Source organism: Oncorhynchus kisutch, linkage group LG28, assembly GCF_002021735.2.
Source record: "Oncorhynchus kisutch isolate 150728-3 linkage group LG28, Okis_V2, whole genome shotgun sequence".
Classification (NCBI taxonomy): domain Eukaryota; kingdom Metazoa; phylum Chordata; class Actinopteri; order Salmoniformes; family Salmonidae; genus Oncorhynchus; species Oncorhynchus kisutch.
Genome location: NC_034201.2, coordinates 5,902,809 through 5,920,537, shown reverse-complemented (window position 1 = coordinate 5,920,537; position 17,729 = coordinate 5,902,809). Strand labels below are relative to the sequence as shown.

The 17,729-nt window shown below is 42.7% G+C and overlaps 1 protein-coding gene across 2 annotated transcripts; it reads right to left on the bottom strand.

The window, feature by feature from the left end:
• Nucleotides 1-1,575: 1,575 nt before the first annotated feature.
• Nucleotides 1,576-14,192, bottom strand: LOC109872826 (glycogen phosphorylase, muscle form-like). 2 transcript variants are annotated; one of them, XM_020464180.2, is made up of 21 exons: nucleotides 13,867-14,192; nucleotides 10,431-10,532; nucleotides 9,818-9,896; nucleotides 9,572-9,675; nucleotides 9,306-9,437; nucleotides 8,903-9,014; nucleotides 8,619-8,701; nucleotides 8,062-8,205; nucleotides 7,753-7,845; nucleotides 6,501-6,647; nucleotides 6,187-6,350; nucleotides 5,734-5,848; nucleotides 5,441-5,542; nucleotides 5,021-5,168; nucleotides 4,872-4,930; nucleotides 4,614-4,755; nucleotides 4,228-4,438; nucleotides 3,184-3,318; nucleotides 3,039-3,105; nucleotides 2,763-2,918; nucleotides 1,576-1,860 (listed from the first exon to the last, which is right to left on the bottom strand). In XM_020464180.2, the coding sequence occupies exons 1-20, from the start codon at nucleotides 14,107-14,109 to the stop codon at nucleotides 2,766-2,768; spliced, it is 2,535 nt and encodes an 844-aa protein (XP_020319769.1). In that variant the 5' UTR covers nucleotides 14,110-14,192; the 3' UTR covers nucleotides 1,576-1,860; nucleotides 2,763-2,765. The 2 variants fall into 2 exon arrangements, with proteins under 2 accessions (XP_020319769.1, XP_020319768.1); XM_020464179.2 differs by having other exon boundaries at nucleotides 1,576-2,918.
• Nucleotides 14,193-17,729: the final 3,537 nt, after the last annotated feature.

Genomic DNA, 17,729 nt, shown 5'->3' with positions numbered 1-17,729 from the left:
CCTGTAATCCATGGCTTCTGGTTTGGTATGTACGTACAGTCACTGTGGGGACGACGTCATCGATGCACTTATTGATGAAGTCAATGACAGATGTGGTGTACTCCTCAATGCCATTGGAGGAATTCCAGAACATATTCCAGTCTGTTCTAGCAAAAAAGTCATGTAGTTTAGCATCGGCTTCGTCTGACCACTTTTTTTATTGATCTAATCCCTAGTGCTTCCTGCTTACATTTTTGCTTGTAAGCAGGAATCAGGAGGATGGATTTATGGTCATATTTGCCAAATGGAGGGCGAGGGAGAGCTTTGTATGCGTCTCTGTGTGTGGAGTATATAGGTGGTCCAGAGTTCTTTTCCTCTGGGTACACATTCAACATGCTGATAGAAATTTGGTCAAACTGATTTAAGTTCCCCTGCATTAAAGTCCCCGGCTACTAGGAGTGCTGCCTCTCGGTGCGTTTTCTTATGGCGGAATATAGCTCATTCAATGCTATCTTAGTGCCAACCTCTGGCTGAGGTGGCATTAAAACAGCTACGAAGAATACAGATGAGAGCTCTCTCTAGGTAGTGCTTATCATTATATACTCATCCTCAGGCGAGCAAAGGCTCGAGACTTCCTTAGATATAGTGTACCAGCTGTTATTTACAAAAATACATAGTCTGCCGCCCCTCATCTTACCAGACGTCGCTGTTCTATCTTGCCGGTACATTGTATAACCAGCCAGTATGTTGATATTGTCGTCGTTCAGCCACGACTCCGTGATGCATAAGATGTTAGCGCTTTTAATGTCCCGTTGGTAGTTTAATCTTCCCCGTAACTCGACAATTTTATTGTCCAAAGATTGCACGTTTGCTTGCAGAATTGAGGGGTTTATTTGATTGCCTTCCAATTCTCAGAAGGCAGCCCGCTTTCCGGCCTCTCCACAATCACCTGACCTCAACCCAATTGAGATGGTTTGGGATGAGTTGGACTGCAAAGTGAAGGAAAAGCAGCCAACAAATGCTCAGCATATGTGGGAACGCCTTCAAGACGGCTGGAAAAGCATTCCAGGTGAAGCTGGTTGAGAGAATGCCACGAGCGTGCAAAGCTGTCATCAATGCAAAGGGTGGCTACTTTGAAGAATCTCAAATATATTTAGATTTGTTTAACACTTTTTTGGTTACTACATGATTCCATATGTGTTATTTCATAGTTTTGATGCCTTCAATATTATTCTACAATGTAGAAAATAGTAAAAAATCAAGAAAAACCCTTGAATGAGTTGGTGTGTCCAGACTTTTGACCGGTACTGTAAATGTGCATGTTTATAAAAAGCTTGCCTTTATAAATACATTAAGGGCAGCAAATCATTTGCAAGGCACATGGTTTCCATTTGTAATGTGTAGCACCTCTGTTTATGTGGTTACTTATCAACACACAGACTAACCATGTCAGTATGACCAAGCAGTGTCCCTTTCAAAGTAGGTGGCCACGATACCTGTTTCATCGTTTCAGCTTGTGCACTTCAATTCTAAGATACAAACATATATCGAGTACAGATGCTGACAGTGGAATCTTTGTGTGTGATGAACAAAAGCCAAAGGTCTACTATTTTTTATTGTCTTAGTATGAAGAACATCCTGAAAAGACGGGGAGATGTGGCTTTCTTGGCCACAGGTTTTTCTTGGCCATTGTTGATTACCATAAGGTGAAACAAAAAGACGTCTGGGAAGGCCATTGTGTGGGTTTCTCAACAACAAATCACTGACACTTCCTCCGTCTGTGGAGCAGCTGTGTTATCCCGCCCCTCCACGGCTCTTCTTCTCTGGTTCCCAGGCTGACCCTCAGAGGTCTTCAAATGGACTACACGCATATGTCAATTTCTTTAGGTCAAAACAAAACATATACACAGGTTGACAAATATACAGCTGTTTAACATTGGTTTTCTATCTGATTGAGTAAAAAGTCTAGATACAGATCAATATATTAATGCAGGCCTATGTCACCGAAGAGAGTTTGCACGGAGGTTGTCCTTTAGCCACCATACATATCAGGTTGATGGGGTGGGCGGATGTAGGAGGAGCAAGCATGTCACAATCATGGCAGTTCCCTAAGAAGGATGGTTCTCATCATTGACTAGAGTCTATGCTATGAGAATGCATGTACAATATTGACGGCATTCAAGCCAAGATAAATGCATATAGCTCAAACTACAGAAAAAACACAAACTCTTTCAGCAATGGATCCAAGTCCACATAACCAAACGCAAAAGCCACCACACAGCTCTTATGGCCTCTCCAGAACAACAGCAGTTTAGACCGTAATACATGCTTGGTCTGATCAGTGACAGAACAGTGAATATCGGTAAATTCATGTCTCTGTTGTCACTAAACAGAAGGCATTGCTTCCTTTCTCATCTACTGCCATCTCAATGCATGTCATAATAAGGGGTTTGAACAGTGATGGTGTGAGCCATGTGAACAGCCAGAACTCTATGTATATGCTACAGACTAGTAAAACAGACATCCATCACTGAAGTCATTAAACCCACTGGGCACAGACATCCATTCAACGTCTATTCCGCGTTGGTGCCGCGTCATTTTGTTGAAATGGCGTGGAAACAACATTGAAAGGGCGTGGAATCGACATTGGTTCTACCAATGTGCGCCCGGGGGGGAAGTGCTTTAAGAAATGATTGGCCGTTTCCCTCAGGCATATCTAATGGTGCTTATTGTGGGGTGGTGGGGTCAGTGGTGAAGAAGGGAACTGTGTGGAGTGGACGCACAGCTTATTTGAGTTGCTCGTCGGGGGCAGGGATCTTCTCCAGGCTGGGCTCCACGCCCCAGATCTCCCGGGCGTACTGGGAAATGGTGCGGTCGCTGGAGAATTTACCACAGCCTGCAATGTTATGGATCACCATCTTGGTCCATTCCTTGGGATTCTGTTTTTAGAGAGAGGGACAGACAGGACGGAAGGAAAGATAACGAGGAGATCAATATTTGATAAGGTATGGACGGATACCTGAACCAGGCAACCTATGTTGTTTAGCCATAACACTGACCTTGTACAGTTCGTTGACCTTGTCCTGACACTTGATGTAGGCTTCGTAGTCAGCAAATACCTTGAACCTGTGCATAAAACATTAGATAAGAATACGTTGAAGAAAATACTTGTGCGTGCATGCGTGTGTGTGTGTGTGTGATTACCTGTCGTGGTGCATCAGCAGGTCCACAAGTTCCTTGAAGAGGTCTGGCTGCTTATGGCTGAAGAAGCCACCAGCGATCTGGTCCATGGCCTGTTTCAGCTCGGGAATACGGTTGTAGTACTCAGAGGCGTGATATCTGTGCAAGACAAAGGCCAGTATTTAAAGCACGCTGTTCTGATTGACGTGCTCCCCAGGTTGTTTTTGTCTCGATTATCTTAAACAGAAAAACATACAGTATGTTGAGATTGATATTTCTTATACAAGGGAGACCTGGCCAAACAGTATCTACACCTTGCCACTTGTGTATCTGTTAATAGAATTATATGATTAGAATTATTAGAATATTACCCTCTGAAACCATATGATTGTATGAAATTGATTACAGTCATTAGACTATTTTAATGCTGTGTGTGATTTAGTCAGTAGAATTATATCTGAGAGTGTAGTTCGTAGTCAGAATTAATGTTTTGGTGACAATATATCTAGTATCTTGATAACGGACTGTCTGAGCAAGATTCAAGGCCGACCTTGGCTGGGCCACTGAGAACTTCCCAGGGTCTCGGCACTGAGAACTTCCCAGGGTCTCGGCACTGAGAACTTCCCAGGGTCTCGGCACTGAGAACTTCCCAGCGTCTCTCCCTATGTCGGCTGGGTAGCAGGACAGTGTGGGCGTAGGATAACTAATGTTTTGTGTGGAAGTATGTGTGTCACTATAAAATGAAGGTCTTTGTACGGTGCACGCCAGAACGTTCCCGCGAATAAACCTTTTTGACTATTTTAGCTGGGCCTCCGTCTGTTTCATTCGACCAGGATCTTACAAATTCTGGTTTGCAGACAGAGTAATATAATTAAATTGGGTTATGTACCTTGAGAACATAATTCTCTTATCAGTATCGGACTCTGGCAGAGCCTGTCCCCTCTCTGTGTCCCCCTCCTCCACAGCACTCCCATTCCCGTGGATCAGTTTCTCTTTGCCCCCCTGTCCCTACTCTAACCCACTGTCTCTTCTCCCTCCCTGTCCCCATGTCCACGTCTTCCTGCTCACCCTTTGCCGGCGTCCATTGCGTCCACATCCTCCACCCTCATGCCGAAGATGAAGAGGTTCTTCTCTCCGGCCTCCTCGGCCATCTCCACGTTGGCTCCGTCCATGGTGCCGATGGTCAGAGCGCCGTTCAGCATGAACTTCATGTTGCCAGTGCCAGAGGCCTCTGTGCCAGCTGTAGAGATCTGCTCAGACAGGTCAGCAGAGGGGATGGCTGGGAGGGGACAAGGAGTGTGAGGGAAATGATAAGCGTGGGAAAAAACAGAGAGAGAGGGAAGAGAGAAAAGGAAAGATGGATGGAGGGATACAGTACAGGAGGAGAGCATTGTAGACGAGGGTAAACTACACATTATACCAGAGACCCATGGGGTTATGGGTTAGTCGGTCACCTTTCTCAGCCAGGGTGACTCTGTAGTTCTCCAAGAAGATGATCTTGAGGCGGTCGCCGATCACGGGGTCGTGGTTGACAACCTCACCGATAGCTGTGATGAGACGGATGATCATCTTGGCTGTGTGGTATCCTGGGGCAGCCTGGGAGATGGGGGAGAGGGTGTTGCTTAATGAGTTGTGGATGTCAGTTATTGTTCTATATTTACTTCCGGTAACTACACGCTGTTACTGTGAAGGCTGAGGGCCGCCAAACCTACCTTTCCTCCGACCATGATGGTTCTTGGGGTCCAGTGCTTGTTTGGCTCCTTCTTGATACCTGAGAAATAGATAGATGGGTGTATAGTAGGAGTAGAGAGAGGTAGAAGCACAGAGAGCGAGGGAGAGAGAGCGCCAGGGAAGTACTAACGGTTGTAGTAGGTGATCATGTGCAGACAGTTGAGCAGCTGTCTCTTGTACTCGTGGATTCTTTTGACTTGAAAGTCAAACATGGACTGGGGGTTGATCTTGACCTTGTAGTGCTCCTCCAGGTGCACAGCGAACTTCAGCTTGTTCTCCTACATTAGGGAGGATATGATGGGGGCGTGAAGTAGGCACAGAACTTGTCAAATGACTTACAGTACTACCCACAGGTGGCTGATGGCACTTTAACTGGGAAGGACGGACCCATAGTAATGGCTGGAACGGAATTAATGGAATGATAGCAAACACATCAAATACATGGTTTCTATGTGTTGGATACCATTCCATTCACTCCATTCCAGCCATTATTATGAGCCGTCCTCCCCTCACCAGCCTTCTGTGACGTACTACAGTATCTTGGACTCACCTGCTTGATTTTGGCGATGTCACGGATGAAAGCATCATCATTAATGAACTTCAACAGTTTCTTCAGCTGGTCGAGGTCACGGACAAACTCCTCTCCAATTCTCTGACAAAAGAGATGACATTAGAAAGGTTAGCGTGCAAGTATCAGGTTACTGGCGCTCTCATCATGAACAGAAACATCTATTTTGCAACACTGATATTATAAACATACGGTCAAAATGATTTCAAATGTATGGCTACTTCCAATGCAAAAGTCGTACTACTTTCTAAGTGTTTTTGTAACAGTTCCCCTACCTCTGCGATGACCTCAGCCAAGCCAGGGTTGCACATAACCAGCCAGCGACGGGGGGTGATGCCATTGGTCTTGTTCTGGAACTTGTGTGGGTCCAACTCATAAAAGTCCTTGAACCTGCACACAGAACACGCAGTAGCCCAAAATATAACAAATTAGTTTGCTATAACTCTTCAAACTAACCCTTTGAAAATGTGCACGCATCAAATGACTAATCCATCGATTGACACCTGATGTGTCTGTGTTACTTTGAAATATTATGATTTTAAATGTGTAATTAGCTACTTATTGAGGGGGAAAAAATGGCTTAGGACCGTGATAGGTGGTTGTCTCTCTTAACTACCTTAAGCTGAAGGCACTAACTGTAAGTCGCTCTGGATAAGAGCGTCTGCTAAATGTGTAACATGTAATGTAGCCTAAATGTGATGTGTATGCGGTTTGTGTAGGACACGTACAGAGTGGCGATGAGGATCTCCGAGTGGATGCGGGCTACGCCGTTGACAGCATGGGATCCAACGATACACAGATGAGCCATGTTGACTTTCTTGCATCCGCCCTCCTCAATCAGGGACATGCGGCGCAGACGGTCATTGTCGCCAGGGAACTTAGAGGCAACGTACTGGAGGGCGGATTTCAATAAAGTTAGCCTCTAATAACATGTTGTGGTACATTAGCTCCGAGTTAGACAAAGCGCAAGGGGCACTGATCTGTAATAACACTTCCTATATGGCACCATTTGTCTTGCTGCCACCTGCCCGCACGTACGTACCTGCAGGAAGCGACGATTGATCTCGAAGATGATCTCCAGGTGACGGGGCAGCAGGTGTTGGAACAGGTCAATGGGCCAGCGCTCCAGGGCCTCAGGCAGCACGGTGTGGTTTGTGTAGGCACAGGTACGGACACACACGTCCCAGGCCTGGAAACACAGAAGGACAGAGGTAAGATAATAGGATGTATTTACCTGGTGGTTCATGACCCTCTCTTGATACAAGTAGGGCAAATGAATGGTAGTCTTAGCTTCACATTTGTTCTAAATATTTATTAGTAGTGTGTGCCAAGGCAGTAGAGAAGGATGGAGGACTACTCTTTTGTATCTGTCCCATTATGGCGTCTTCTACTACTTCTGAGTTGGTAAACAAACTGAAAGGGTGCATACTGCCACCTGGAGTGTGTTGTTTGAACAGGTATAAAGCCAAGGTCGTCGACTTAATGCCACCTGCAGTTATGGAATGTTTGCTCAAGAGCATCATTCATTGGTATCCCTCCTGATGACCCGGATGGAATTATGTGATCCTTCTTTAACCCATAGGAAGTCCCACCAAGTTCAATATCTCAAAGTGGTGAAAGTCCTCAATGGTGCTGCCCATGCTAAAACAGGCTTTTGGGCCCTAGTTCTCTATGTATCTTGATGGCCCAAGCCAACACATTCTACTATGCTGGTCTTTGTTGCCCCCTCCTGGTATCATTACTGAAGTACAACTACATATGAAATGGCGTGGGCAGTAATACCGGATGTACTACTGTTCAGGGCAATAGAGCACAATAGTAATGGTGTCTTTTTGTAGACACTAACTCTGCCATGGCTCTTGGCCAAAGCCTATCAGGAAATAAATTGAGTTTGAGGTGTTTGGATAAACGCTGAAAATAAGGTCTGTGGTAAACACAGGCTTAGGAGATCTGATACGTTTTGTTCCATGACATCATCTTCATCAGCTAACGTCGCTTTTTATGAATTTTGAAGCATTTATGTAATACATTTTTAAAAATCACATACTTCATAATTCATTAAAGTCTGTCTAACTGACTGATATCTCATAGAACATATGCGATTCTCATAAGCTTGTGTTAACTTCAAACCTTATTTTCTGCGTTTATCCCAAAACCGTATTCTTCCCCCATTCATTTGCCCCACAGGGATGACTTAAAGAACCAGAGTTAACTCATTTCCTTTTTTTTTAGGACTACAAGCTGGCGAGCTCTATGAAAGTAATTCTGTCTACCTCGTCTTCTCCTCCACTCACCTTGTCCCAATCCAGCTTCTCCTCATCAACCAGTACCCTCATCAACTCAGGAATGGCCATGGCAGGGTGAGTGTCATTCAGCTGGATGGCAACCTGGATGCGACAGACATTAAAATCACAGCATAACTATACTGACACAGCATAACTTTCGAAGTTACCACCGATATAAACACAGGGGTGCACAAGTACGAATGCAACACCACCACATCAGAACAAGACATCAACAAAAAGGATACCTAAGCCAGTGACATGAAGACATAAAGTGAAATGGAGACATCTAAGTCTGAATCACCATTCGGGAGCTCTCACTTTGTTGGGCAGATAGGCGAAGTCTGTGCGGACGATCTCTCTGGAGCCAAACTTGGAGGCCTTGAAACGACGGACGATGTCCTGAAGGGTGGCGGCCACCACAAAGTACTCCTGCTTCAGCCGCAGCTCCTTGCCCTCAAAGAACTGGGGAGGAAGACACATAGAGGTGAGCCCAGACTGACCTGTCATATCTGTCTGTCGCCATCTTGAGGGCCTCACAATCAGTGGAGGCTGCTGAGGGGAGGACGGCTCATAATAATGGTTGGAATGGAGTATATGGAATGGCGACTATTTGATACCATTCCACCGACTCCTCTCCAGTCATTACCACGAGCCACGTCCTCCCCAATTAAGGTGCCACCAACCTCCTGTGATCACAATACATAACATTTCACGTTCCCGTCAATGCCAGTCCTTTTTTTAAGAGAAGAAATACAGAGTATAGAGCAGACCTGTCACAATGTATTCTAACGTGTATCTGTAATATCTATATACAGTATATCATCAAAACCGACACTGCACTTGGATTTTAGAGAGAAATTCGGACATATTCTTACGTTATCATTGGGGTACAGCACACGGGAAATGTTCTCGCATAAGTTTCTGTCCAACACAGCCTGAATGTACCCACCAACGTTGACTGTTGGAGACAAGGAAAAATACACCCTCAGGGCAACGGTTCCCAGTAGCCAATTATGTAACATGACTTACATGAGTAATGTTAGCAATTTGCAGATCTAGCAAACTAAGCACATGAAATGGTGGATTGCAGCCAGTCATTGCGAAAAACATGTATTCAAGCAACGCATACATAGTGCCTTGGCCTCTGTCAGACACTTACAGTCTTTCAGGTTGAAGTCGCATGGGGCCTTTGCAGACCACAGTCTCATGGTGTTGACAATGTTGTTTCTGTACCCGGGGATAGGGGTGTCATATGGCAGAGCCAACACGACCTGTCAACACAATTACAAGAGACTGAGATTAGAGACACCTGCCAACGGAATCCACATTCATTGATGATTGATTCAATGATGGTTCATTGAAGATGTAATGATGGTTTATTGATGATTCAATGATAATTCAATGATGGTTGCTTGTTGGCATTCCGTGCCATATCAACTTGTTTTTCATCTCCCTTCTCAAATACGCACGCACACACACACACACACACACACACACACACACACACACGTCTTCCTCATATGCACCCTCAATCTCACCCCCAACCCCTGTCCTTTATTCACCTGAGTGTCAACCCATTTCACACCATCTGGGGTGTGCTCGGTTCTGCCATAGAACCTGACGGGGCGCATGTACTCGGGTCGGGCCTTCTCCCAGGGGTTGCCGTAACGCAGCCAGTCATCAGCCTCCTCAACCTGCCAATCATTTGGTTATATAACAGTCTGTCAGGCACTTTCAGCGAAACAAGTTGTTTCACAGTACTTCCTTCTGTCTTATGGTCTGGAAATGATGGGGAAAAGCACCTCGGAAGCATATGAGCGTACGTTACCTGCCATCCATTGACGATCTTCTGGTTAAAGATGCCAAACTCATAGCGGATACCGTATCCATACGCAGCCAGACCCAGAGAAGCCATAGAGTCCAGGAAACATGCTGAGGAAAGGCTTAGGTTAGGTTATGTTTCTGATCCTGTTTATACCGTTTGTATCCTGTTTAGATCCTTCTGGTGATCTAAACTGTCTAAGGCACAAGAATGTCACACTCTCCGTGAGAGGAGGTAGCGAGGCAGCTTTACCGGCAAGGCGTCCAAGACCACCGTTTCCCAGGCCTGCGTCCTCCTCCATGTCCTCCAGCTCCTCCATGTCCAGACCCAGCTACGGAACAGAGGGGCTCAGGTTAAGCCAAGTTCAAACCACAGCTCTGTGACAATGGCATTCAGTTTAAACAGAGCCGGATTGGTGCCAATAATATGGTTAAATGTGCTTTGGAATCTTGTCCTGGTCACACTCTTACTTTGGCGGTTAAAGGCCAAGTGCAGTCAAAAAAAAAAAAAAAAATCACGGTGAGGTAATTAATTGTTACCCAGTAATGATTTGATATGGAGGTAAAAACGGCTGCATTGGACCTTTAACATCCACCCACAACATCCAGTCTTTAGTCACAGGCAAACGACAAACTCTTCTTCCATGTATTCCTTTCAGCTAGACCTTTAGTCACAGGCACACGACAAACTCTTCTTCAGTGTATTCCTTTCAGCTAGACCTTGAGTCAAATTTGAAAATGAAGTTGTTTGTTACACAAGGTGCAGTCAGTTTGACTGCCCCTTGGTTAGCTACAGCAATGAAAATCCCATTTCGCTATGTTGGCCAGAATCCATGACATGATGTACGGATGTGAGCATCCCTCACCTGGTATACGGCCTCATCACAGGCGTTTTCCAGCGCCAGGTTCACCATGGTGTTCTGCAGGGTGCGGCCCATGTAGAACTCCAGGGAGATGTAGTACACACGCTGAGGACAGGGGAGGAAGGGGAGAGAGAGATGAGAGGGATACCATGGGACAGCTAACACTCTCTAGCCGTACAAGTAATACCCAATTAGTCACAGTCTGTTGCTGAACCCAAATGTTGACACACGTTTTACGAGTCGGACATAGCAATATTTCACTGTAGGGGCACCCATTCAAACTGTCAAGGAAATTCCTATAATATTTTTTTTGACTTTTCATGTTCTGCCATTAGAAAGGAGCATGTGGAAATCTGACACCTGAGCCTTAGTTTAGCTTTAGTCACGTTTTCTCTCTTGGTGTTTTTACAGGGAGGTCTGACACTCTCAGGCAGAGGAAGAAGAGGTGCAAGTGGCGAGAGAACGGGATAGAGGGCAGGGAGGGGGGGGGGGACTACGGGAGACAGATTGCTGTTGGTGTTACGTAACACTGGCATTTTGGCATAGGTAAAAATAGCTTCAGCTAGGGTTGTTGTAAAGGTTAGTCTGAGTGTGATACCCATGAATAGTGAAAGAGAGATCTGAAAACATAATTGTATCAGGGAATTGATACAGTAGTGTAAATATGTAGAGAGCTAATTTACCAAATGTAATAAATACATAAAGGGACATTTAAAAAATGTATCATCTCCAGCACCACTCCAACATCAACATATGTGAAAATGGCAGAACCTCATGATTGTAACTAATTATGAGTTGGCATTGCCCGCTAATTGGTTGATGAAGTCATTGGAAACACTTGTTTCCCTCTACATTTTTTATTGCAAAACGCACCATCTTGTATAAATGTGTGCAAATCGAGCAAATGTGTACGAAACAAATATGACCATCTATCATAAAATTGGTAATCATTTGGATACATTGGATTAAAGCTGGGATCTGCATTAGGAGAAATAGCGCCTCTGGACGCCCCAAGTGCATTTGTTACTGTTTTAAAAAAAAAATATTAAACTTCGGAGACGAGCTCCTACATCAAGGTATGAAAAATCTTTGCATGTACCCTTCACACCAAAAAACAATGGTTCTATATAGTGCCAAATAAGGGTTCTTTGACTTATAGCGGAAGCCTTTTTGGTGCCATTATAAAGAACCATGCTCATAAGGTTGTACATGGAACCTGCATGGTGTTGTAAAGAACCCTTTCCTAAGGTTTTATAAAGAACCATTAAAAATAGTTTTTTTAAATATATATATCACCAAAAAAGGGTTCCAATATGGTTACAACCTTTTGAGGACTATATAGAACCCTTTTTTATGGTTCTTTATACAATCTTTATAGAGAAAGGTTCCAAAAAAAAAACTTTATCAATCTTAAAGGTTATTTGAAGAAACATACATATTTTATTTATTCTGGTTTGATAGCCATATTATATTGTTGAAATTCCAAAAGGTTTTTATTATTTTGTCTATTAAAAAGTAGAATCAGGTGTGCTAGCTCTGGAACAGCTGGGGTTCCTGAGGAGAGAATTGAGAAGTACTTTGTCAAAAGTTCTCAATAGACACAAGGCCATACATGAGTCTTTCACAAGACACTGCCACTGGCAATAGACATAAAGTACATGTGTACGGTTGCACAAAAAAAACTGGACGAAAACCACGCCCCAAAAGATTCTAATGAGCCGCCGCACCTACATTTTTGCCCAGTGTCGTTAATGTCTCTGTTTTCCCATCCAATAACACATCATATGCAGATTTACTGGATGCATTAGAATGTCGATATAAATGGTAGTTTTTGGCATGTAAGGAGAGCTCTCTATGTTCTCATACATTTAGACTCTAACCAGCCTCCTGTTTTTTTTCTCAGATTGGGTGTCCTCTTGCCCTCCCTGCTCATATGGGTTTCTATCTTGACCTTTCTTTGAGGGAATAACTCATGACCTTTCAGAGAGGGACACCATAACCACCAGCTGACCTTGGGTGAGGGTGATAAAGAGAAGGTCAGAGGGCAAGTGCAATACAGGCAGCATCTTTCTGATGTAGAGTAATTACCCTAGTTGGTATAAACATGGTATTAACACACACAAATACCTATTATACAAAGAGAATTATATATATGATTTTTGTGATACACATCTTTTTTTGTGTGTCAACATTTCTTACGGCTTTTGATCTTGTACTGACTATGTGTCACTGTCTGTAAGGATTTATCATAAATAAGATAGACATGGAAGATGCTGATTCATAACTAGATCGAAGGCTCCGTCTGATAAAACGAATCAATGAAGACATGGAAACAAAAGTTGTTCCCCGTTACTTTACATTTGTTGAGGTCAATTGGTATCTCTGCTTACTCCTACAACTGTAGCTACAGTATATAGACTCCTGTATTCACTATAGTATGTGTACAGGAGAGGAGGAGACAGAAGGTCACAGAGAGGTCTAGAATTACAACTCCCGATGGCCCAGGAGTGCTAGGGGATTGGAAATGTCATGGCGTAACATTACAGTGACATTAGAAGGTGATACTGTGTTCACGCAGCAATGCAACATTTGGCAAAGAGATTTTACCCAGGGACAGGGTCCTTCTGTGGACTTTGCTGGGGTTGACAAGGGAAAACCTAAAATCAGGCTTCAAATCTGTCATTTTCACTCAGTGTTAAGTAAAGAGTATACATTATGTATAATATGTGTCATATTAAATTGCCATGGCGATCAGACGATGTTTTAAACACATTTGTCCTAAGTTGGCATGGTTATCCTGCCAATACGTCTGGCCACTGGTACAGTATGCTTCTTACCTGAGGTCGGAGGTATACAATAATATATTCATGACTACAATATTGTGTAAATGCTCCAGAAATCCAAATGATTCAAACAAACCCACTAAGGGCAATCATCAACCTCATTTCACTTCCGGAATTGATTGAATGAAAATATTTACAGATTAAGCAGTAAAGCATTTGTTACTTTATTTTATGTTACATTTAATTGAAATACAATATATTTTTGGGGTATGCATTTTCAGGATACATGTGAAATATACAAAAATTGCAAAATAATACATAAAATATCTATTAAATACATTTTAAATGTGTTTTCAGATGCATTTGAAATACATTTTGCAATATATGTACAAATGTATGATTTTTTATTTATTTTTACCTGTATACTCAGGACCACTAGAATATGTTATTTACTTGCTTACAGTATATTGCCCACTGAATTCTGCATTATTTTGTGAAACCAAATGGAACATTTTTACATTTTATTCCATTTGTTATTTTCATTTCTATTGGTTTCTTGACTATTACATTCTATTCTATTTTATACTTTTTAAAATTCTGTTCTATGGTTTGTAGTAGGCTACAGGTGATACGAACGTTACAATAGTTTAACTTACTTTTGGATCTTTCTCATAATAGTACTGCTGGGTTCTGATCCACCTGCCCACCAAGTGGTCGCGCACGGTGTTGGCGAGAGCAAAGTAGTAATCCCGTTTGGATGCCACATTTCTGTCCTTGACCAGCGTAAAATGGAGATGCCTGTTGAAAGCAAGCTTCAGTTCTGCCACATTTTCCACACCGGCAAGGCCTCTCACGGAGATCTGCTTCTTTCTGTCGTGATCTGACAACGGTTTTGACATAATGCTACTCTTGCGTCGGCTCTGACCCTGGCTCCCTTCTTACAATAAAATGACACTTCCACCCAGTTCAGACTACAGAAGCAGCTACATGGATGGGTGTTCCCCTATTTATAGGAGGGATCATTACTATTGAGAAGAAGGCGGGGCGTACTCAAAATAGAGAGCCAATTACTACTCAGTCCCTATTATTCCATAGGAATATGTGTTGATTAGGCCTATTTCACATCTTGCAGTCTAGAAACTAAATGCATCTGAATTGAATTGTAAAGCGTACAGTACTTGTTGCAAATTAAAATCGTTTATTTGGAGGCATATAAAAGAGACATGGGAGATGCAAAAGGTTTTCAGCTGGTTTAAAATGTAAAGTAATAGCTATGAATTTGTTCTACTAGTCTGTGGCCAGACACCTCTAGTTATTTCTCTCTATTACACTGGGATGAAGAACTGTATCCTATTTGTATCTCTTCACTACAGCCCCCAGCGTGCCTTGCTCCTCCTCAGTCATTTTCAAGAGTCACTGCAGTACTATCATGGAGCCCTGGTCCATTAATAGCAGCTCTGACCCAGTCCCAAAGGCCATGATATTTGAAAGGCATGTGTGGTTAATGTCAGGAGCCAGTAGCCAACACTTGTAGCCTGACACAAACCGAGCAAGACCACAGCTTTAGGGGAAAGGCAATATTTATTTGTGACCTTTCTACATTAGGATGGTGTAGTCATTATTGTGTTTTCTCCCTTCAGTGAGGTTACTAACAGTAGAAGGTTTCATACTGAAAAAGTTAATGAAGTTTTAAACTCTTAAAATATGTTAACCATTTGTGAAAGACCTCAACAATTCAATATCTGAAAAGGGTAGAAAATAACAAGACGCAATACTTCACAAAAAAAACATGTTTACAAAGAAGAGAACAGAAGGGTGACACCCGGCAGAGGTACTGGCAGGGAATGAGCCAAACCTTCCACATTTCCAACAACACAACCCCACTTTAAATTAACAAAACGATTGCGTTTCTTGTGAGATTAAATGATATTGTTTTAAATATAATATACAAAAAAAACAGGATTGTATTACATTTCAATTGCGGTCTTTGTTATTAATATCATGAAAGTGTACAGTACATGATGTACTCCAATGACTTCGAGTAATCAACACCCTCCTTCACTGTTTACTCAACTTTTCGGTCCAAGTGTTAGCTGAAAAAAAAAAAACATTGTTTGAGAAAACTTTCAGTCAACTTAAAATTATGTGTTTGCTTGTCTCGCATGTTCATTCAACTAGAAATTATTATTTGGGCATTTTCCCAAAAAATTATATGGAACTAATGACACACACAGTGCTTTTAACATAAAATGTTTTCAATTTGTAAAGTAATTTCCTCACTTGGGATCTGAACTCACAATCTCTTGTTTGACAATGTTCCAATCTTCCTCCTACGCCACAACTGTAGTACTCACTGTAGTAGGAAACAGTGTGAGTATAACCACTGTAGTACTCACATTGTTTCCTAGCAAACATCAGTAGAATAGTAGAATCAGTAGAATAAGAAATGACCCCTTGGCCTGGACAGAGGGAGCAGGAAACTAGAGCTTGACCGCTTGGGCACAGTTACTGTCTGTTTGTGATTTTCTCTGAGTACATCAGCTTGTTATTTGATCATCTAATTGACTTTATCTTCATAGATATCTTGCAGATGCATTTAAAATATGTGAGAATACAAATATTCTCCAAACATGTCCTCTTGTTGTCATATGCATATGTTGGCATTTAACCTTTATTTAACTAGGCAAGTCAGTTAAGAACAAATTCTTATTTACAATGACGGCCTACAGAAAGGCAAATTGTGAATCTGGATGAGCAAGCATATGGTGAAAACACACAGACATACAGTACCGGTCAAGTTTGGACACCTACTCATTGCAGGGTTTTTCTTTATTTAAAAAAAACTATTATTCATTGTAGAATAATAGTGAAGACATCAAAACTATGAAATAACACATATGGAATCGTGTAGTAACCAAATGTAACCAAATATATTTGAGATTTGAGATTCTTCAAAGTAGCCTCTCTTTTCCTTGATGACAGTTTGCACGCTCTTGGCATTCTCTCAACCAGCTTCATGAGGTAGTCACCTGTAATGCATTTCAATTAACAGGTGTGCCTTGTTAAAAGTTAATTTGTGGAATTTCTTTCTTATTGCATTTGAGCCAATCAGTAGTGTTGTGACAAGGTAGGGTTGGTATACAGAAGATAGCCCTATTTGGTAAAAGACCAAGTCCATATAATGGCAAGAACAGCTCAAATAAGCAAAGAGAAACGACAGTCCATCACATGAAGGTCCGTCAATCCGGAAAATGTCAGTACAGTTGCAAAAACTATCAAGCGCTATGAAACCGGCTCTCATGAGGACCGCCACAGGAAAGGAAGACCCAGAGTTACCTCTACTGCAGAGGATAAGTTCATTAGAGTTGTCAGCCTAAGAAATTGCAGCCCAAATAAATGCTTCACAGAGTTCAAGTAACAGACACATCTCAACATAAAGTGTTCAGAGGAGACTGTGTGAATCAGGCCTTCATGGTCTAATTTCTTCAGAGAAACCACTAACAAAGGACACCAATAATAAGAAGAGACTTGCTTGGGCCAAGAAACACGAGCAATGGACATTAGACCGGTGGAAATCTGTCCTTTGGTCTGATGAGTCCATTTTTTTAAATGTTTGGTTCCAATTGCCGTGTCTTTGTGAGTAGATGATAGGATGATCTCCGCATGTATGGTTCCCACCGGGACACATGTAGGAGGATGTATGGTTTTGTGGGGGTGCTTTGCTGATGACACTGTCAGTAATTTATTTAGAATTCAAGGCACACTTAACCAGCATGGCTACCACAGCATTCTGCAGCGATACGCCATCACATCTGGTTTGCGATTAGTGGGACTATCATTTGTTTTTCAACAGGACAATGATCCAACACACCTCCAGGCTGTGTAAGGTCTATTTGTCCAAGAGGGAGAGTGATAGAGTGCTGCATCAGATGACCTGGCCTACACAATCACCCAACCTCAACCCAATTGAGATGGTTTGGGAGGAGTTGGACCGCAGAGTGAAGGAAAACCAAGTGCTGAGCATATGTGGGAACTCCTTCAAGACTGTTGGAAAATCATTCCAGGTGAAGCTGTTTGAGAGAGTGCCCAAGAGTGTGCAAAGCTGTCATCAAGTCAAATCGTGGCTACTTTGAAGAATCTCAAATCTGAAACATACTTGAAACACAGATTTGCAACCTCAAACAAATAGAATAACTAGAAAGGAAAACCACGATTACACCCCCACCCTCAGGATGTGTGTGTGCGTATGTGTGTTGACGGGAAGAGAGAGAGGGGAGACAAACATGTTTCCATGACCACAGCAGTACTTTGTTAGCGCATTTACTTTATTGAGAGGAAAGGTGGTTGACACTTTGGGGCGCGGTCAAGAGAAGGGAATGTGACCGCACATAAATTGCTCAGCAAAAAGGAAACTGAGAGCAGTTTCAGTCAGACAAACTGCTTTGAATACTTTATGGGATGGAGGGGTTCCGACAGCTTTCGTAGTCTTCTGATGGGATCCTAATGACTTTCAATATAC

What these genes read in the sequence shown, in the direction of transcription:
- LOC109872826 (XM_020464179.2), bottom strand. Translation starts at nt 14,109, where the DNA reads ATGTCAAAACCGTTGTCAGATCACGACAGAAAGAAGCAGATCTCCGTG. An exon ending in TGAAATGGGTTGACACTCAG is followed by an intron (nt 9,015 to 9,305) that starts GTGAATAAAGGA and finishes TTGTGTTGACAG; the next exon opens with GTCGTGTTGGCTCTGCCATA. An exon ending in GAGATCCTCATCGCCACTCT is followed by an intron (nt 5,849 to 6,186) that starts GTACGTGTCCTA and finishes TTCTGTGTGCAG; the next exon opens with GTTCAAGGACTTTTATGAGT.